Genomic DNA, 21,977 nt, shown 5'->3' with positions numbered 1-21,977 from the left:
CAGACTCCCTTAAAACATTTCAAGAAGGTGAAATTTCTAGTAGTTTTGAGCAGGTTTAAAGTCTATGTCTGAGGAGTGCTGCAGCTGTTCAAAACTCCTCAGTTTTAAACAAAACAGAATTTATTTAGAGGACTGAATGAAACACAAACAAGAGAACAGATTAGCTTAACCTATTCAAAACCCAATGGACTATCCAAAAATAATGATGCTGTTGAAATTCCTGCAACAATTCCCAGAAACACCCCTTGGCAAAAAGGATAAAATCAAACACAGGGTCTTACGAGAGAGAGAGATAGAGAGGGATGGCAGAAAGATTCCGCATGGAACACCTTCCATGGAGCTGTTTCTTTTGGATTCCCAACTGACCAGCAGCTGTGAACAGCCAGGCTGCATAAACTCAAACAAATCAGACAAGCTGAGCTGGGACAACTGGTCACTCCCCTTTCATTGTATAAGTGTTTTTTTTAAACTCAAAATCTTCAAGTAGATCAGTGCAGATAAAACAGAACCTCTCTTTTTTTTCCCAGAAGGGTCGTAAAGACAACCATGGACAACCTAACCTTGTTCAAGGAGTTTCATTGTCACACTGGTTGGCTTCATGACATATTGCTCGAGGAAGCTAACCCTGATGCATTCTATGAATTTATTATCGGAGCTATTGTTTGCATTTTCATTAATTTGGTCAACATGAAGATCACCCATAATTATTGCTCGATTTCTTGTCAACATGAGGCAGTTATTTGTTGATATATCTTTTGGACCTATTATCTAGTGTGTGGAGGTCTGTACATTACTCTTATCTGCCTTCTTTTCCTTTGCTATTTTTACCTTTGCCAAAATGGACTCTACATCATACTCCACCGCATCTCCTCCACTTCCCGCTCCTCCACCCTTGAGCCCCATCCCTCCAATCGCCACCAGGACAGAACCCCACTGGTCCTCAGCTACCACCCCGCTTACCTCCATATACATCGTATCATCTGTCGTCCTTTCCGCCACCTCTAAACGGACCCTACCACCAGAGATATATTTCCCTCCCCTCCCCTATCAGTGTTCCGAAAAGACCACTCCCTCTGTGACTCCCTTGTCAGGTCCGCACCCCCCACCAACCCAACCTCCACTCCCAGCACCTTCCCCTGCAACCGCAAGAAATGTAAAACTTGTGCCCACACCTTTTCTCCTTCCCCCCCCCCCCCCCCCCCCCCCTTACTTCCCTCCTAGGCCCCAAGGGATCCTTCCATATCCGCCACAAATTCACTTGCACTTCCGCACACATCATTTACTGCATCCGCTGCACCCAATGTAGCCTCCTGTATATTGGGGAGACGGGCCGCCTACTTGTGGAACGTTTCAGAGAACACCTCTGGTACACCTGGACCAACCAACCCAACCACCCCATGGCTCAACACTTCAACTCCCCCTCCCACTTCACCAAGGACATGCAGGTCCTAGGACTCCTCCATCGCCAGACCATAGCAACAAGACGGCTGGAGGAAGAGCGCCTCATCTTCCGCCTAGGAACCCTCCAACCACAAGGGATGAACTCAGATTTCTCCAGTTTCCTCGTTTCCCCTCCACCCACCTTGTCTCAGTCCCAACCCTTGAACTCAGCACCGCCTTCCTAACCTGCAATTTTCTTCCTGACCTCTCCACCCCACCCCCACTCCGGTCTATTACCCTCACCTTGACCTCCTTCCACCTATCTCATTTCCAACGCACCTCCCCCAAGTCCCTCCTCCCTACCTTTTATCTTAGCCTGCTTGGCACATTCTCCTCATCCTGAAGAAGGGTTCATGCCCGAAACGTCAATTCTCCTGCTCCTTGGATGCTGCCTGACCTGCTGCACTTTTCCAGCAACACATTTTCAGCTCTGATCTCCAGCATCTCACTTTCTCCTCTACATCATCCAAGCCGAGATCATCTCTCACAACTGTCATTATTTCTTCTCTTATTACAGTGCTATCCCACCACCTTCTCCATTCCTTCTGCCTCTCCAAAAGGTCCCATGAAATATTCCTGAATGTTAAATTCAGTTTTGATTCCTTGTAACCATGTTCCCATAATGGCGATGAGATCATATTCATCTACCTTGATTTGCACCATTAGTTCATCTACCTTATTCTGAATGCTTTGTGCATTAAGATACAAAGCCTTTTAGTTTATTCTCCTGTCAAGTTTCCCTGAACTTTTATGGTTCCTTTAATACAGTATGACATTAGCACATTGTCACTTTTTTTTCCTCTCTGGTAACAATCAACCCCTTCACTAACCTGAAATTCTCCTTCTCTTTTACCTTTGATTTTATTTTCTGTGCAACAGAACCTACCCTATGACTTTAATATAAAGCCCTAGCTACTTCCCTAGTTGTAATCTCCAGGACTCTGGTTCCAGCATGATTCAGGTGGAGCCTGCCCCATTGGAACAGCTCCCTCCTTCCCCAGTACCGGTGCCAATGTCCCATGAATTTGAATCTGTCTTTCAAATTGTTCTTTGAGTCATATTATCCAGCTTTGTCAGTTCACTAAATTGCTGAATTCAGATTTTTTTTAAAGCTGGAGAATTTTTGCATCTACAGTAACAACTTTTTTTCATTTCTCTCCTAAAGGACAGGCTTTGTCTGTAATCACAAAATTGGAAGTTCTGGATCTCTCCATGAATAAAGATGTGGGAAGTGGTCTGGAAGCCTTATTTCAGGAGCTGAAGCACGTACCTCATCTGCAAGTATTAAAGTTGCACCTGTGTGGATTAAGAGGGGGCAGCATCATTAATTTGGGTAATTTCTCTAAGGTGGCAATGAGATTAACTTGGCCTCTTCCTGTTGTATTTAATTTGTACGTTCCTTCTCTCAGCTCTCCTCACATCTACCTTCATCCCCATTGTGTTTTTTTTTTGCTACACTTCTTCCTGATCCTACTCCTCAAGAGGGCTGCAGAGGGATATTGAGCAAGATGCCGCCAAACGGAATAAATATATGGAAGTGTGAAATTATCCATTTTGGTAGGAAGGGTAAAACAGCATTTTTTCTTTAAAAAAAGAAAATGAGAAACTGGTAATTGATGTTCAGAAGGATTTGGGTGCATCCTATACAAATAACAATGTTGCCATACAATTACAATGAGTAATTTGGAAGATAATTGATATAACTCCTTAGTTACAAGGAAATTTTGCTGCAATTTCTCTCATTCCCAAACCAAATCACTATATATTGCAATCTGATTAGGGACCATAAACATTTTAAGCAAGTAAACCAAGTTTTGAAATCGCAGTTACTCACCAGGAGAATAAAGCCACAGAATTCCAGAGTTTTGAACAAACAAAATAAATGTTAGAGTTCCAGAATTGTTAGGGTGCAGATGGAAGCTATTTGAAGCCATCACATCTGCACAAACTCTCTGAATGAACATCTGACTCAAAACTATTTTCCTGTCTTTTCCTGTAACCCTGCATGCTGTTTCTCTTCAAATTTAATCATTTGCTGTTCTCTTGAACCTGATTCCACCATACGTCCAGACAGTGTTTTGCAGATCTTAACTACTCCCTACATAATGTTTTTTTAAATTTGCATCACATTTGTTGCTTTTGCAAATTGCTTTAAGCGTTTTCAATCTTTAGCGAGTGGAAACCGTTTCTCACTAACTACTTTGTCCACACTCCTCATGATTTTGCAAGCTACAGCCGAATCATCCTTCAGCCTTCACCTCTGCAAGGTAAACGACCCTGACCTTTTTCCAATCTAACTCCATAACTCAAGCGTCTCATCCCTAGAGCCATTCTCGTAAAGCTCTTCTGCAAGTTCTGTGTTTACGTCCCTTCTGAATGTGCGGCTCTCAGTCCTGCTCAGTATACAATACTCCAGTTTAAATCTAACCAGTGCCCTATAAGCTTAGCAGACCCTCTTTGTTCTTGTATTTTATGCTCCATTAATAAAGTAGAGGATCCTGCATGCTTTGTTAACTGATCTCTCCAGATGTCTTGCCACCTTATAATGATTTAAGCACATACCCACCCAAGTTTCTTTGCTTCGTTTTAGGTTTACTTTATTTTACTTTGAACTTTATTTATATATAATCTCTCCATGTTCTTTCCTCAAATGTATCACCTCCCATTTCTCTGCATTGAACTTCATCTGCCATCTATCCATTCACTTCACCAAATTTTCAACAATTTTTTTATGAAGTTCTGCATTGACCCCTTCACAATTCTTTCAAGTTTTCTATCCTAGAAAAAGTTTGAAATGCTGCCCTGTTCACTAATAGAGTCCATTAATTACATTTGAGGAAAAGCAAGGATCACAATACTGCAAGCCACCCCCACCGTCTGAAAAACATTCATTTACCCATCATCCTTTGTTCCTGTCACTGAGACAATTGTCTGCCACCTAGGCTTCCTAAGGATATTTCTAATTAATCTATTCAAACAGGATGACCTGGAACAGCTGTGACTTAAATTTAGACCTCTGACCCAGTGGTACAGGTACTATTACTCCTCCACAAGAATCCTAATGAGTCTCCCATATAGAACACAGAATAATACAGCACAGAACAGGCCCTTTGGCCCACGACGTTGTGCTGAATATTTGTCCTAGCTTAAGCACCTATCCATGTACCTATCCAATTGCTGCTTAAAGGTCACCAATGATTCTGACTCTGCCACTCCCACAGGCAGCGCATTCCATGCCTCACCACTCTCTGGGTAAAGAACCTACCCCGACAGCCCCCCTGTACCTTCCACCCTTCACCTTAAATTTATGTCCTCTTGTAACACTCTGTTGTACCCAGGGAAAAAGTCTCTGACTGTCTACTCTATCTATTCCCCTGATCACCTTTTATAAACCTCTATCAAGTCACCCCTCATCCTTCGCCGTTCCAATGAGAAAAGGCCTAGCACTCTCAACCTATCCTCATACGACCTATTCTCCATTCCAGGCAACATCCTGGTAAATCTCCTCTGCACCCCCTCCAAAGCTTCCACATCTTTCCTAAAATGAGGCGACCAGAACTGCACACAGTACTCCAAATGTGGCCTTACCAAGGTTCTATACAGCTGCAACATCACCTCACGACTCTTGAATTCAATCCCTCTGCTAATGCACGCTAATACACCATAGGCCTTCTTACAAGCTCTATCCACCTGAGTGGCAACTTTCAAAGATCTATGAACATAGACCTCAAGATCCCTCTGCTCCTCCACCTTATTACGAACCCTACCGTTAACCCTGTATTCCGCATTCTTATTTGTCCTTCCAAAATGGACAACCTCACACTTGACAGGGTTGAACTCCATCTGCCACTCCTCAGCCCAGCTCTGCATCATATCGAAGTCCCTTTGCAGCCGACAACAGCCTTCCTCACTATCCACAACTCCACCAATCTTCGTATCGTCTGCAAATTTACTGACCCACCCTTTGACTCCCTCTTCCAAGTCATTAATAAAAATTACAAACAGTAGAGGACCCAGAACTGATCCCTGCGGAACTCCACTTGTAACTGGGTTCCAGGCTGAATATTTACCATCTACCACCACTCTGACTTTGACCGGTTAGCCAGTTCTCTATCCAACTGGCCAAACATCCCACTATCCCATGCCTCCTGACTTTTCACATAAGCCTACCATGGGGAACCTTATCAAATGCCTTACTAAAATCCATGTACACTACATCCATTGCTCTACCCTCATCCACATGCTTGGTCACCTCCTCAAAGAATTCAATAAGCCTTGTAAGGCAAGACCTACCCCTCACAAATCCGTGCTGGCTGTCCCTAATCAAGCAGTGTCTTTCCAGATACTCATAAATCCTATCCCTCAGTATCCTTTCCATTACTTTGCCTACCACCGAAGTAAGACTAACTGACCTGTAATTCCTGGGGTTATCCCTATTTCCTTTTTTGAACAGGGGCACAACATTCACCACTCTCCAGTCCCCTGGCACCACCCCCATTGACAGTGAAGACGAAAAGATCTTTGCCAACGGTTCTGCAATTTCCTCTCTTGCTTCCCACATAATCCTAGGATATATCCCATCAGGCCCGGGGGACTTGTCTATCCTCAAGTTTTTCCAAAATGTCCAACACATCTTCCTTCCTAACAAGTATCTCCTCTAGCTTACCAGTCCGTTTCACACTCTCCTCTTCAACAATACGGTCCCTCTCATTTGTAAATACTGAAGAAAAGTATTCATTCAAGACCTCTCCTATCTCTTGCGACTCAATACACGGTCTCCCACTACTGTCCTTGATCGGACCTACCCTCGTTCTCGTCATTCTCATGTTTCTCACATACGCATAAAAGACCTTGGGGTTATCCTTGATCCTACCTCCCAAAGATTTTTCGTGCCCTCTCTTAGCTCTCCTAATCCCTTTCTTCAGCTTCCTCCTGGCTGTCCTGTATCCCCCTCATGCTCTGTCTGAACCTTGTTTCCTCAACCTTATGTAAGCCTCCTTCTTCCTCCTTACAAGACATTCAACGTCCCTCGTCAACCAAGGTTCCCTCACACGACCATCTCTTTCCAGCCTGACAGGTACATACATATCAAGGACACATCGTATCTGTTCCTTGAAAAAGTTCCACATTTCAATGACATCCTTCCCTGACAGCCTATGCTCCCAATTTATGTTCCTCCGATCCTGTCTTGCAGCATTCTATGTAAACCCCCCCCCCCTCACCGAAGAGTGCTAGCAAACCTACCTCTCAGGATATTGGTGCCCTTCTGGTTCAGGTGCAACCCATCCCGCTTGTACAGGTCCCATCCTCCCCAGAATGCAGTCCAATTGTCCAAATACCTGAAGCCCTCCCTCCTACACCATCCTTGCAGCCACATGTTCAACTGCACTCTCTCCCTATTCCTTGCCTCACTGTCACATGGCACCGGCAACAACCAGAGATGACGACTCTGTCCGTCCTAGCTTTTAGCTTCCAGCCTAACTCCCTGAGCTCCTGAATGACCTCCCCACCCCTCTTCCTACCTATGTTGGTGCCAATGTGCACCACGACTTCTGGCTGCACACCCTCCCCCTTAAGGATTCTGAAGACACGGTCCGAGACATCTCGGACCCTGGCACCTGGGAAGCAACAAACCATCCAAGAGTCTCGCCCATTTTCACAGAACTGCCTGTCTGTCCCTCTAACTATAGAGTCTCCTATAACTAGCGCTCTCCTCCTCTCCCCTTTCCCTTCTGGGCCTCAGAGCTGGACCTCGTGCTAGAGACCCGGTCACTGCAGCTTACCCCTGCTAGGCCGACTCCCCAACAGTATCCAAAGCGGTATACTTATTGTTGAGGGGAACGACCACAGGGGATCCCTGCACTGCCTGCTTCCTCCCGTTCCCATCTCTAACTGTTACCCAGCTACCTCTGTTCTCTGGCGTAACTATGTCCCTGTAGCTTCTATCTATCACCCTCTCAGCCTCTCGAATAATCCTCAGTTCATCCAGCTCCAGTTCCCTAACGCGGTCTGAGGGGCTGGAGCTGGCTGCACTTCCTGCAGGTGAAGTCAGCAGGAGCATCGGTGGTCACCCCTACCTCCAACATCCTGCAGGAGGAACATTCCACTGCCTGCGCTGCCATAACTCTACACTTAGTCTCCAAAACAAGAACACTAAGTAGCTTACCTGTTCAGCCGACTGAGTCCTTTTTTTAGGTTAGAGGAGGAGAGCGGGTGGGAGACACTACACGTGTAGTGTCTCTGGTTCCTTCTCCACTCAAACTTACCTTCCCAGAAGCCTCTGTTGATGACTTCTGGGTTCCCACTCCTAGTTGAAAACAAACACAGACTACGAAAAGAAAAAAGTTAATTTAAACAGGTCTCCGCTTACCTTCTGGCACACCTCTCTGTGCACATTATGGCACATTTTTCGAACCTTCCAGGTATACATCTTCTGCACTAAGCTGATCATGCCACAGAGAAGGTATAATCAAAATGTTTAAACAAGTTGATCAAACATGATTTACCTTTAAAGACAGCTGGCACAGATTGGTAATGAATACTGAGAAAGCAGGAATTGGTCATTGGGCTGAAGCTCACCTTTCTGTTTGATAAGTGCAAGCTGCATCAGTTTTTTTTTTCTCTTGTGATATTCACCACAAGGCCTAGCCCATGTTTTCAGTGTCTTGACAAACTTGCCTCATTAACTATCTAATCCTGTCTCAAAGGGCCCCACATTTTTGATTTTATCCCCAACTGTTTCAACACCATTCCCAGAACAAATTGCTGCTCCTGGAATATTTGGGACTCCCTGTCGGCTCTGTGCCTGTACCAACTTTAAAGGTTTGTAGATCCTCCCCCCCCCCCCCCCCCCCCCCCGACAAACACTGTGCCTAGAGTTGCCCTACCTGGTGTCTAACATTCCCCTGGACATGAGAGAAGAGGGGGAGTCGGTCTCCTGTTTTGCCAGCAGGGCTGATGACATCAGCCTGGTCTGAGATTGCTTTAACCTGGATGGCAGTCTTATCCATCTGGATAAATACGTAGCTCTGTAGGCAGAAGGTCCAAAACCTTCTCCACTTTGCCAGCGTAAGTGCCACCATTGTCTCTCTGCTACCTGATGTTCACTCCATCTTTACTATTGAACCTACTTCACCAAGGCTCACGCTCTACCACTTTCATTCATTATAGGGTAATGGAGATGCGACACTCTCTCTTTTTGGGAGGGGTAGTGTGGACTCAATGGGCCAAATGGCCTGCTTCCACACTGTAGTGATTCTGAATCTGATGGTTTTGGATTGCATTCTTGGTGTCGAAACTTGTTTTTTCTTAAAAAAAAACTAGTGATCAAGTGCTGCACTGTCAAAGGGATACTGCTGTGAGTTGTTGACTTAGGATTTAAATATTTTGTAACGTCTCACATTGAATAAAATTTAAGGGAAGAATGAGTTCTGGTATTCAGCATCACTGGTTGTAAGAGGTTTAACAGCACAGTCTGATCTGATCAGTTCCAATATGTCTTCAATCAACATTTAATTTTAATAAATTTGTCTCCATATCTGCAGGTGATGCACTAGAATGTGTGCCTTGTATGAAGAAGTTAGTGTTCTCCTGTAATGACATTGGAGGTAGTTTCAATGAGACAGCAGCCCATTTATCAAACTTCAAACAGCTCCAAGTGTTTGATGTACATCGGTGCTCATTGACTGAAGATGATGTTTCTGCTCTCAGTGAGTAAAGCTGCAATCAACTGTTCTGTACTATTCTTAATAGCTGAACACCTCTCCAGGAGGAAATCTTGGAGTGAATGTTTTAAAAATGAGAATTTGTATTTATTAAGAAAGGTAGTGATAGAAAATTGAATATTTTCCCACTTGTTATTTTGAAGTTAGTTTTAATGTCACTCGAATGGAGTAGCATTGTAAGAGAAACAAGGGAACTTCCCATTTCTGTTCCAATTTGAAATTTTAGAATGCATCTTTCATTGTCGCAGGAACTGGGCTTAGATGAAATATCAGCTGTTGCCTCAGTATCTGGCTGCTAAAGGGCATTAGCCATTGACCCTATGACGGTATTATAATGAACCACAGAATGGCTACAGTGTAGATTGAGGCCACTTGGGTCATTGTGTCTGTGCTGGTTCTTCAAATGAGCATCTCATTTTGTGCCTTACCCTGCCTTCTCCAAGTAATATTACACAATCTCTTGTTCAGATCACAGTGCAGAAGTGGGTACTGCAGATGCTGGAGATTAGAGTCATGATTTAGAGTGGTGGGGGAAAAGCGCAGCAGGTTAGGCAGCATCTGAAGAGCAGGAAAATCACCGTTTCATGTAAAAGCCCATCATCAGGAATGAGGCTGGGAGCTTGGGGATGGAGAGGAAGGTGGGGCTGGTGAGAAGGCAGCTGAGTGCGCATTCGGGGGAGAAGGTGATAGGGTGAGGCAAATAGGTGGGAAGGACGATTGGCAGGTCATGAGGATGGTGCTGAGCTGGAAGGTTGGAACTGGGGTAAAGTTGGGGGAGGGGAAATGAGGAAACTGGTGAAGTCCACATTGAAGTCATGGGATTGGAAGGTCCTGAGGTGGAAAATGAGGTGTTCTTCCTCCAGGCCTCGGGTGGTGAAGGAGTGGTGGTGGAGGAGGCTCAGGACCTGCATGTCTTTGGCAGAGTGGGAGGGGGAGTTGAAATGTTTGGCCATGGGTTAATTGGTGCGGGTGCCCTGGAGATGTTCTCTGAAGCACTGAGAAGTTGTCCAGTCTCCCCAATGTAGAGGAGCAACAAATACAATATTGGAACTGGGGTAAAGTTGGGGGAGATATTCGGTACACCAGCCACATCCTCCACCGCCTCCAAGACTTCCATTTACTGGCCCACAATGCCTCATCTTCACCATGGACATCCAGTCCCTCTACACTTCCATTCGCCATAACCAGGGCCTCCAAGCCCTCCGTTTCTTCCTCTCCTGACATCCCCACCAGTACCCTTCCACTGACACTCTTATTCGTTTGGTTGAACTGGTTCTCACCCTCAACAATTTCTCCTTCCAATCCTCCCACATCCTCCAGACGAAAGGAGTAGCCATGGGCCCCAGCTATTCCTGTCTCTTTGTTGGCTACGCAGAACAGTCCATCTTCTGGAGTTACACCGGCACCACTCCCCACCTCTTCCTCCGCTATATTGATGACTGCATCGGTGCCACCTCATACTCCCATGAGGAGGTCGAACAGTTCATCAACTTCAACACATTCCACCCCAACCTTAAATTCACCTGGACCATCTCTGACACCCCTCTCCTCTTCTAGACGACTCCATCTCCATCCACGAGGGCTGATTCAACACTGACATTTTTTTACAAACTTACCGACTCCCACAGTTACCTAGATTACACCAACTCCCACCCTACCTCCTGCAAAAATGCTATTCAGTATTCCCGATTCCTCTGTCTCTGCCACATCTCCCAAGAGGATCAGTCTCACGACAGAACACATCAGAAAGTTGCCTCCTTTTAAAGACCAAACTTTCCCCTCCCATATGGGTGAAGATGCCCTCCAATGCATCTCATCTACGTCCTGTACCTCCACCCTTGAACCCCACCCCTCCAGCCGCAACAAAGACAAACCTCTGGTCCTCACCTTCCACCCCACCAACCTCCGCATAAATCGCATCATCTGCTGACATTTCCACTACCTATAAAAGGACCCCACCTCCAAGGATATATTTCCCTCCCCACCCCATCCGCTTTCTGCAAAGACTGTTCCCTCCGTGACTACCCTGGTCAGGTCCATGCCCCTTAACAAGCCACCCTCCCGTCCTGGCACCTTCCCCTGCCACCGCAGGAATTGCAAAACCTATGCCCACACCACCTCCCTCACCTCTATCCAAGGCCCCAAAGGAGCCTTCCACATCCATCAAAATTTCACCTGCACTTCCACACGTGTCATTTATCATATCCGTTGCTCCCGAGGCAGTCTCCTCTACATTGGGGAGACTGGACACCTTCTCACAGAGTGCTTTAGAGAACATCTCTGGGACACCCACACCAATTAACCCCATCTTCCCATGGCTGAGCTTTTCATCTCCCCCTCCCACTCTGACGAGGACATGTAGGTCTTGGGCCACCTCCATTGCCACTCCCTCACCACCCAATGCCTGGAGGAAGAACGCCTCATCTTCCGCCTTGGGACCCTTCAACCCCAGAATCATTTCCCCTCGCGCACACGCACACGCCTTAGCCCAGTTCCAACCTTCCTGCGCAGCAACACCTGTCCACCCGTCAATCTTCCTTCCCACCTATCTGCTCCACCCTCCTCTCCAACCTATCATCTTTACCCCACCTCTGTCCACCTATTTCACTCTCAGCTACCTTCTCCCCAGCCCCACTACCTCCCATTTATCTTTCCACCCCTGAGGCTCCCAGCCTCATTCCTGATGAAGGGCATTTGCCCGAAACGTCAATTTTCCTGCTCTTCAGATGCTGCCTGACCTGTTGTGCTTTTCCAGCACCACTCTAATCTTGTTCAGATAACAGTCCAATTCCATTTGGGCCTGTCTCTACCACATGTTCAGGTAGTGTTTCAGATCCTAATTACTTGCTGCAGAAAAACAATTTTTTTTTGTGAGTCGTCTTCTGTTTTCTTTACTTCTGTGGCTTCTGGTTCTTGCTTTTCCTCTATCAATTGAAATTATTTCATCTGCCCATCTTCTCTCTCTCCTTCAGAATTTCTAGTGAGTCTTTCAAATCTCCATTCAAGCATTTATTTCTCCAAGGCAAATTGTCTTAATCTCTCTATTAATTCCTCATCATTCAAATTCTTCATTCCTGGAACCATTCTCAAACGTCTCCTCCACTCTTTCTGCAATGTCATCTTATCCTTCCTTCCCAAAGTGTGATGCCCAAAACTTCAGCTGAGGCCAAGCGATTGTCTTACAGAAGTTTAGTACAAGTTCTGTTCCAATCCCGCTTGGGCAACGCAAAGTGCTCTTTCCCTGGTACACCAATGTCCTTGTTGATGTCTCTTCCTGCTCTGAGCCAGCATTGGAAAAGATTTTTAATTCTGCTTTCAATGTTCTTCATCCTTGTCTCACTTTGACCTGTTCCATTTCTGAATCTTCCGTTCATTGATTTGCCTGTGCCTGGGGATAGGTTGATGACCAAATTCCACTACAAACCCAACTCCCAAAGTTACCTTAACCACAATTCCTTGTATCTTGTTTCTTGCAAGGATTATAGAGACTTGTAGCATAGAAACAGGCCCTTTGATCCAACTTGTATATGCCAGTTAAGTTTTCCAAACCAAACTAATCCCATTTCCCAACCTTTTAGTTCATATCCCTCCAAACTCTCCTTGTCGTGTACCTGTCCAAATGTCTCTTAAATGTTTACAATTGTACCTGTGTCTAAAACATCCTTTGGCAATTCATTCCACACATTAACACCCTCTGGAAACCACCCTTGCGTTCCTTTTTGAAACTTTTTCTCCTCTTATCTTAAAACTATCCCTTAGTTTTGATTTCCCCAACCCTAGGGAAAAGACCTTTTGCTATTCACTTTACCCATGCCCCTCATGATTTTATAAATGTACAATAAAATGACTCCTTAACCACCTTTATTGCAGTGAAAAAAGTACCAGCATATCCAGCCTCTCCTTGCATCATGAATCTTCCTGTCCTAGCAGTATCATGGTAAACCTTTTCTAAATGGTCTCTAATTTAATAATATCTTTCCTCTGATAGGACAACCAGAACTGTACAAAGTATTCCAAAGGTGGCCTCACCAATGTCCTGTATGGCCGCAACGTGACATCCCAGCTCCTATATTCAATGCTCTGAGCAATGAAGGCAAGCATGCTAAATGCTTCTTAACAACCCTGTTACGCAACTTTCAAAAATAATGTGTACCTGAACCCTAGGTCCCTCTGCTCGGCAACACTCCCCAGGGTCCAACACTTAACTGTGTGCTGTCTCATCATTACACTGATTTACTCTTTCACTAACAATGCCACCCCATCTCCTTTTCCATTTTTATCTGTCCTTCCTAAAGATCTCTTAGCACATGCTGCAGGGTGACCACATTTGCAAATGTGTTATCCATGTAGCTCTAAGCCCCCGAATATACCACAGTGACATGAGCCTTGCCTCACAAATGGATAAGCAGAACACCGGAAGCATCCTTGAGTTTGCATATTGTACTTGGTGTGTGTTTCTGAGATTGACAGCCCAGCCATTTACTTTTAAGTTTAACCTTGCTATTGCTAATAATAAACACCAATTCTAAGAAACCATACTGCTAATAATAAAACTGAATAATACTGAAAACTCCTACAGACATTTAGCACACTTTATAAATATCACTCATAATGTTGTAAATATCACTTAAAAATAAAACAATGCTCACCAGCTTTTAATAATTAACTTATTAATACTCAGCATTTTTACTCCAGCATTAGTTTCTTAAATGATTTGAGTAATTATCTATAATAAGTGTTACTGCTGGTAAATGTTATTAGAAATACAACCTTGCAGTTGTTACTACATGCGTGTTCACAAAAGTTAAAACAAGCAAAACCCTCACCAATCAGTTACCTACTTCACTGTGGTGTTATGCTTTTTCCCTTCTATAGCCCAGATACTGCCCTTACTGTCCAGTCTGCAAGTGCTGAATTTAGCACTGAATAAGAATATAGGAAATTCTCTGAAACACCTGATTGCCCGTCTGCGGTTTTTACCAAGATTAACAACTCTTGTAGCCAACAATTGTAACTTATCCGAGGAATCAATTGTGGAATTAGGTAAGAAAATTGCTGCTGTGATTCAAGAAGTGAATGTTTTACTTTTGGGAGTTTAGTGTCATATGATGAAATAATTTTCCTTGAAATGGCTCTGTAATGCTAGAAGTTTGCAGCAATGAACAAATCTGTGCTAATGAGAGTTTATGGAGGATTTGAAGTCTCTGGAAGGTGAATGATGGGAGGCTTATAAAAGGACAGGTAGCAAGACACTTACAAATTGTTTATGTTATGATGAAAAGGCAACATAGAACATAGAAAAATACAGCACAGTACAGGCCCTTTAGCTCTCGATATTGCACCGACCCACTAGACCACTATCCTCCATATGCCTATCCAATGCCCGTTTAAATGTCCATAAATAGGTAGAGTCCAGTACTGCTACTGGCAGGGCATTCCATGAACACTCAACTCGCTGAGTAAAGAATCTACCCCTAACATCTGTCCTAAACATACCTCCCCTTAATTTAAAGCTATGCCCCCTCATAATAGCTGACTCCATACATGGAAAAAGGTTCTCATTGTCAACCCTATCTAAACCTCTAATCATCTTGCACACCTCTATCAAGTCACGCCTAAACCTTCTTTTCTCCAATGAAAACAGCCCCAAGTGCCTCAGCCTTTCCTCATACGATCTTCCTACCATACCAGGCAACATCCTGGTAAACCACCTCTGCACACGTTCCAGTGCCTCCACATCCTTTCTATAGTATGGCGACCAAAACTGCACACAATACTCCAGATGCGGCCACACCAGAGTCTTATACAACTGCAACATGACCTCAGGACTCCGGAACTCAATTCCTCTACCAATAAAAGCCAGTACGCCATATGCCGCCTTCACAGCATTACTTACCTGGGTGGCAACTTTCAGAGATCTGTGTACATGGACACCAAGATCCCTCTGCTCATCCACACCACCAAGTATCCGACCATTAGCTCAGTACTCCACCTTCTTGTTACTCTACCAAAGTGAATCGCTTCACACTTAGCTACATTGAACTCCATTTGCCACCTTTCTGCCCAGCTCTGCAGCTTATCTATATCCTGCTGTAACCTGCCACATCCTTCCTCACTGTCAACAACTCCACCGACTTTTGTATCATCTGCAAACTTGCTCACCCAACCTTCTAGCCCCTCCTCCAGGCCATTTATAAAAATGACAAACAGCAGTGGTCCCAAAACAGATCCTTGCAGAACACCGCTAGTAACTGCACTCCAAGATGAACCTTTACCATCAACTACTACCCTCTGTCGTCTTCCAGCCAGCCAATTCCTAATCCAAACCTCTAACGCACCCTCAATGCCATACCTCTGTATTTTTTGCAGTAGCCTAACATGGGAAACCTTATCAAACGCCTTACTAAAATCCATATACACCACATCTACTGCTTTACCCTCGTCGACCTCCTTAGTCACCTTCTCAAAGAAATTAGTAAGATTTGTGAGGCTATGTTCTATGTTGTCTTTTCATCATAACATATGAAATGGAAATTTTGTTTAGCACAACTGCTAGAGTTTTTTAGGCTGTTATCTTGCATCTGCCATGCATTTGCTCACTCAATCAGCTTCTCCACATCAACCTGAAGCCCTTTTTACTTCCTTCATATGTGCCTAGTTTTGTCATCTGCAAGTTGGAACTATTAAACTTGAACTAAATTCTTTCACCCAGACTGTTAGTACACATAGGGTGGCACGGTGGCTCAGTAGTTAGCACTGCTGCCTCAGCGCCAGGATCCTGGGTTCAATTCCAGCCTCTGGCGACTGTCTGTGTGGAGTTTGCACATTCTCCGTGTCTGTGTGGGTTTCCTCCCACAGTCCAAAGATGTTCAGATTAGATGAATTGGCCGTGCTAAATTGTCCTTGGTGTTCAGTGATGTGTAGGTTAGGTGCATTAGTCAGGATTAAATATATTGTAATAGGGTGGGGGAGTGGGTCTAGATAGGTTACTCTTTGGAGGGTCAGTGTGGACTTGTTGGGCTGAAGGGTCTGTTTCCACATCTGGATTCTATGTTGTGAATAGCTGGGGTCACAACAGTGATCCCTGCAGGTCTCCTTTAGCCTTCCACTGTGGAAAATAACCCTTTCTATTCCAACACTATTTTCATATCTGCTAACCAATTCTCAGTCCCTACCAGTATATTACCACCAATCACAGTGACACTGAAGGTGCTGTGATGTATTTCCAAATCAGGACAGTGAGTAGCTGAGATGGAAACTTGCAGATGGGTGGTGTTCTCATATATTTCCTGCCTTTTTCCTTCTAGTTCGTACTGGGACTGGGTTGGAAGATACAGAGCCTTAGTTAATTTCTGTGATGCATCTTGTTCATGGTATACACTGTGTTACAACAGGCTGTCTGTGGTGGACATAGCAAATGTAGTGCTAATCATGCAGGTTGCTTTGACCTGGATGGTGTCAAGCTACTTGAGAGTTGTTGGAGCTACACTCATCCAGGCAAATGGGGAATACTCAATCTCAGTTGTGCCTTTATAGGCTCTGGGGAGTCAGGAGGTGAGATCCTTGCTGCGGGATTCTGAGCATCTGACCTGCTCTCATAGCTATGTTATTTACATTCATCGTCAAATTTGTTAGGTCTAGCTGTATTTGGGCATGGGCTGTTCCAGTATGTGAGGAATCATAAGTATACGGAACAACAATTATTCATTTCCATCTGGTGCAAAAATAAAACAGGAAAGGTGACTCAGCCTTGGGTCACTGGCTCTCCAAATGGAATTCAGGATTGTATTAGATCCAAAGACCAGACATATATAACATTGTTAGATAAAGCAGTGAGCCTGAGGACTGGGAGTAGTTTAGAATTCAGCAAACGAGGGCAAAAAGATTGGTCAAGGGGAGAAAGTAACATGAGAGTAAATTTACAAGGGACTTAAGAACCAATCCTAAAGCTTCTAAAATTCCGTGTAGAGAAAAAGATTAACAAAGACAAATTTAGTTCCCTTTAAGTCAGAAGTCAGTGGAAACGTTAGTCAAGTTATAACTGGGAACAAAGAAATGGCGGAAGAATTGAGCAAATATTTTGGTTCAGTGCTCATAAGAGGGCACAACTAGCTTCGTGGAAATGTTTGGAGAACCAAGAATCTCATGAGAGGGAGCAATTGAAAATCGGTATTTGTAATTTAAAAGAGAAGGTGGGAAATTTAATGAGGTTAAAGTCTGAAAAATTGCCTGGATTGGTAATCTGCATCCCAGAGTCACTAAAGGAAATGGCCTTGGAAATATTAGATGAATTTTGGATGGCTGCAAATTAAGGGCGAGAATGTGCAAATTCCACACAGTTACCCAAGGCTGGAATCAAACCTGGATCCTTGGCATTGTGAGGTAGCAGTGCTAACCAGTGAACTACAATGCCACCTGCTATTCTCTAAGTTCCATTCAGCTTGTCTTTTTATATTTTTGTGAAGATAGATGACACAAATGAAAGTATTGTGTTTAAATATTACAGCTGACACCATCCCAAACCTAATGGAACTAGAGACCTTGGATGTGTCCTGGAACAAATGCATCGGTGGAAATCTGGGGCTACTTCTCCGAACGTTGCAAAGTAGTTCATCTCTCCGTGTCCTGAAGCTGTGTAGCTGCAATCTGACTCGCCAGGATTTGGAATCGCTCGGTAATCCCATCACATAGGCAATAACAAAGTTTGAGTTAATGAATAAAGTAATGGTTGGATGACTGCAGCCCTGAATGCATGCCCTGTGTAATGTGGGTTCTCCAGTATAATTCATGGCTCCTTTGATAACCGTTTGTGCAGCAAGTGTTGACTGTGGCAGCGGCTCCACGTTTCAGAACTTGGACCAGCAGCTAGTGTCACTGGTGCAGCCATGAATCTGGAAGCAACATGGACTGCACAGTTCTAGATGTGGTCACCCTACAGTTCAAGGGTACATCGAGCGAGAAAGGGAATATGTGAGCATTGTTGTGCCTTACTGGGCTAGAAAGCTGGAAATTGTGCCCCTCTATTCCCAGAGTCACCCCAGAAGTTAAAGATTTTATGAAAGATGGAAAGTTCCCCGATTTACATGACATTCCGACCTCTGTTGATAGAAATCATGGAAGAGGTTTCTGTACTGAACAAGAATCACCATTTATTAGAAATAGTTGAACTCTACGGGTAAACAGTTCGAAACCTTTGGCATTTAACACTATTAATTAAAACCTTAATCACCTAAGAAATGACCCCTTACACAGACTGAAACACACCGACAGACATGTTGTAAAATATTGTGTGATGGTCCTGGTGTTTTTTCTGCTGATCAGCCATTGTTTCAGTTGTTTTTCTCCCACTGCTTGATATCAGATATAGGGTGGCTGGTTCCTTTATAAAAGGTTTCTAACTTATCAGTTAAGTCACAGCTTTCACCAACTGTTGCAGGAAAAATAAACTTCAGGATAATGGTGAGTTTTAACTGCAGCAAACCAGAAATCCCACTCAAGAGCCCCAACTCTTCTAGGTCAAAAATCTATCTACTTATTTCCTCTTTACATATTTTCAGTGATCTCGTCTCAAACGCTGTGGGGTAGAAATTTTCAGATATTCACTACCCTCTAGGAGAATAAATTTCCTCACATCTGCTTTAAATGGATGTGCTCTTTTTCTGGAACTGTCCCTTAGTTGGGGATTCCCCTACTCATGGAAACACTTCTCCATATCCATCCTATCAAGCCCTCTGAGTTTTGTACGTTTCAATAAGATTCCCCTCCCCCATTCTTATTTCTAATGAGTAAAGGTCTAACCTGTTTAGCCTTTCCTTTATAAGTCAACCCTTTCATCCCAGGAATCAGCCTAGTAAGTCACTGTTGAACTGCCCCCAATGCAGTACAAAGTTCTCCTATAACACCGTGGTTGTGTTCCAGTGAAATCTTGCTTAAATGAAAATCACTTAATATAAATAATGGGGCCCACTATAGGAAAAAGTGGAGTTGGGGCAGACCAGCTTAAAAATATCACTCACGATCACTCAAAAATGATCCAAAAGTCTAACAAAGTATCGCACAGCATGAATGAAGGTTGAAGCCATGTTTATTTATGAAATGAGTAAATTTAATACAGTACACTTATTAAATGTAAGAAAGCTGCTGTCTCTACAGTAGCTGTCTCAGAAAGCTACTCTGTCAGCAGCTCACATCGCACATGTGCAGAATGACATGAAGTGGACTGTGCATGCGTGGAATGGTGCAGATACCTACGCATGCACAGAACGGTGTGGAGGTTCCAGTGCTAACATCAGCACATGCACAGGGTGAAGCATGCAAACCTATCCCCACTGGAATCACACTACTGCCAACTCTCTCAAAAATACCATTCCCTAATTCATCCGCGACGTTATAGCTGAATCGTGCTGCTAAAACCCGTTATCCCAGAACTACCTGTATACCCTTTCTTAAGTACAGGGAACATAACTGTACACTATCCCCAATGTCCTGTACAATTGTAACAAGACTTCCCTACTTTTAAATTCCAACCAACTATTTGTTATATCCACGAAGGATCCTAGCAGGTTTCTCAACTTGATTCTCTTAAGCCTTTCTAAATGTCCTGCTTTTTACATTTTAAATTATGGACTGTAGCATTTTTCCAATGAACATGTTAGGCTATCTGGCCTACAGTTGCCTCATTTTCGTCTCCCCTTCTTGAGTAGGAGTGTGACATTAGTCGTTATCCATCCTACTGAACTCTGCCAGCAGAGTTCTGGAATAATTCAACAAATGTCTTCGCTATCTCTGCAGCCACTTCCTTTACAACACTTGGATACAAGCTTTCACACCATAGTGATTTGTCTGCCTTCAGTCCCATTAATTTGTAAAATACTTGATTCCTTGTGTTAGGGACTGTGTGTCTGTGTTAGCATTTACTTGTCTAATGTCTCTTGGATGTTTACAGTCTCCTCCATTCTGAAGACTCTTGCATAACAACAGTTGGTTTAAATTATCTGCCATTTCTGTAACCTGTTATCAGTTTCCCAGTCATATCCCCCTAAGGATTCCACAATTATTTTGTCACTTTTTTGTATACACAAGCTGGATGGTTTGCACCCCAACAAGACTAAATCAAGTATCCTTGCTGAATTTTTGTTTGTATTGTTGGTCCGGGTTTATGCAAGTACAGGAAGGAAATGGAGATGGGGGTGAATTTAGATGGGGACAATATTAGAAATGGAATGTACAAAATTGGTGATTGCATTATCAAAGGCAGATAAACAAAAGTTAGAACATAAAACCAAAGGGTTTAGTGAATAAAATAGACAAATTGAGGGCCCAGATAGTAATCTGGCAGTATAGAGGAACCTGTATCAGATTGTCAGAAAGAGATCTCGAGGTCCCAATAGAAACATTATATCAAAGAAGTGTTTCCAACACCGATCGCGTCTTTTGTTTACAGTGATTAAAAGTGAACTCGGTTCACTGACGTGTTGCCAAGAGCTGTCCTGGACTGATGGGAGCCCAGACCCCATCTCCAAATGACTGACTAACTGACCGCCCGCCCCCTCTCTCTCTTTCCCCACACGCTTTCCCTGGAGTTCTACATAGGTGTGTACCCCCTTCCTCAGATGATCTCTCCAATGTTGTCCCACACAGGGCAAAGGTGGAACCTGGTAAAACGTTGTGTGTGTGTGTGTGTGCGCTCTATTTGGAGACACACCCCAAAAAAGGCAGAAATCTTGTCGTTGGTGTCCAGTCCGGCTGCCCCGGAGAGGGGTCGGGGCGCACGGGGGATGGTGTTGGATGGGGTTGGGAGCAGGCAGGGGATGGATTGGGGGCAGTTTGGCTTGAGGTGGATGGATAGCGGTGTTGGACGGGGTTGGGGATAGCTGGGGGGTGGAGAAAGGGGTATATTGGTTGGGGTGGGGTGGGGGTGTTGGTGTTGGACAGGGTGGGGACTTGGGGGGGGGGGGGGGGGGGGGGGGGGGAGGGCGTGATGGGGTGCACAGGAGCTCATGCGCGGTGTACTGCTGCCTCATTTCCTGAACGGGAGCAGATTAACAGAAAACTCCAAGCCCCAGAGGAAAGACATTAAATCAATTAACCGAATAATCAATTATCCAAATGAAATAGTGCTCACCCACCTCATTCAGATAATCTAGGTTTCTCAGTACTATGGACTCCTCAGAAATGGAATGAGTGAATTCTTGGCTGCTGGAAAGAGCAAGTTCTCAGAGTTTCTAGTATTTGTATCTCTTTCACAGGTTTAATTACTCTTACAAATCAATGCCATTGGTTTAATGTACTGTCACTGGTTGACATCCCTCTGCAACTGCACAGCAGCTTCTGTTCACTCAAGTGTAAGAACCTGTCTTGCTCCTTCCCAATGCAAAAAACAATCTCCATAATACCATTTCACCTTCCAATGCTTTCTTCATTGACTTAATGTATTTCTCTTTCTTTTCATAAATATCATGAGGGATACATATTTCTGTCACTCTGAGCTTATTTAGGTATTACATCGTCCGTATGAATACCAACACATTTTAAAGGATCTCTCTGGCTATTCCAGATTCTGTTCCCCTAATAAAAGGTTTCAAAGCGGTTCTATCTTTCTGTGGTTTGAGGAAATGGAGATCTTCACCAGGTGAGTGAAGTATTTATTCCAACAGGTCTCTGACCAGTATCAGGGATACAGTCGGGACTGGAATTCATTGCTGTGCTTCCTTCACATGCTGTTTAAAGCTGCACTCCGTCACAGACGCTTGAGTGCCCTCTTCAGGGAGGGAGGAATGTCATATGTGTGTGTCCTGCCTAATCCTGGTGATA

General features: G+C 44.2%; 1 protein-coding gene across 3 annotated transcripts in view; it reads left to right on the top strand.

The window, feature by feature from the left end:
- lrrc31 (leucine rich repeat containing 31) overlaps window positions 1-21,977 on the top strand; it is a 46,390-nt gene that overhangs the window by 23,595 nt on the left and 818 nt on the right. For 2 of the 3 annotated variants that reach the window (XM_060834079.1, XM_060834080.1), the window contains 4 exons: window positions 2,606-2,773; window positions 8,985-9,149; window positions 14,040-14,207; window positions 17,671-17,838. In XM_060834079.1, coding sequence (XP_060690062.1) covers window positions 2,606-2,773; window positions 8,985-9,149; window positions 14,040-14,207; window positions 17,671-17,838 — 669 coding nt within the window. The remainder of the gene's footprint in view (window positions 1-2,605; window positions 2,774-8,984; window positions 9,150-14,039; window positions 14,208-17,670; window positions 17,839-21,977) is intronic. The other variant, XM_060834081.1, reaches the window with a different exon arrangement.

Source organism: Hemiscyllium ocellatum, chromosome 13 (genome assembly GCF_020745735.1).
Source record: "Hemiscyllium ocellatum isolate sHemOce1 chromosome 13, sHemOce1.pat.X.cur, whole genome shotgun sequence".
In the NCBI taxonomy this organism is placed as follows: Eukaryota; Metazoa; Chordata; class Chondrichthyes; order Orectolobiformes; family Hemiscylliidae; genus Hemiscyllium; species Hemiscyllium ocellatum.
This window is presented reverse-complemented; position numbering and strand designations above follow the sequence as displayed.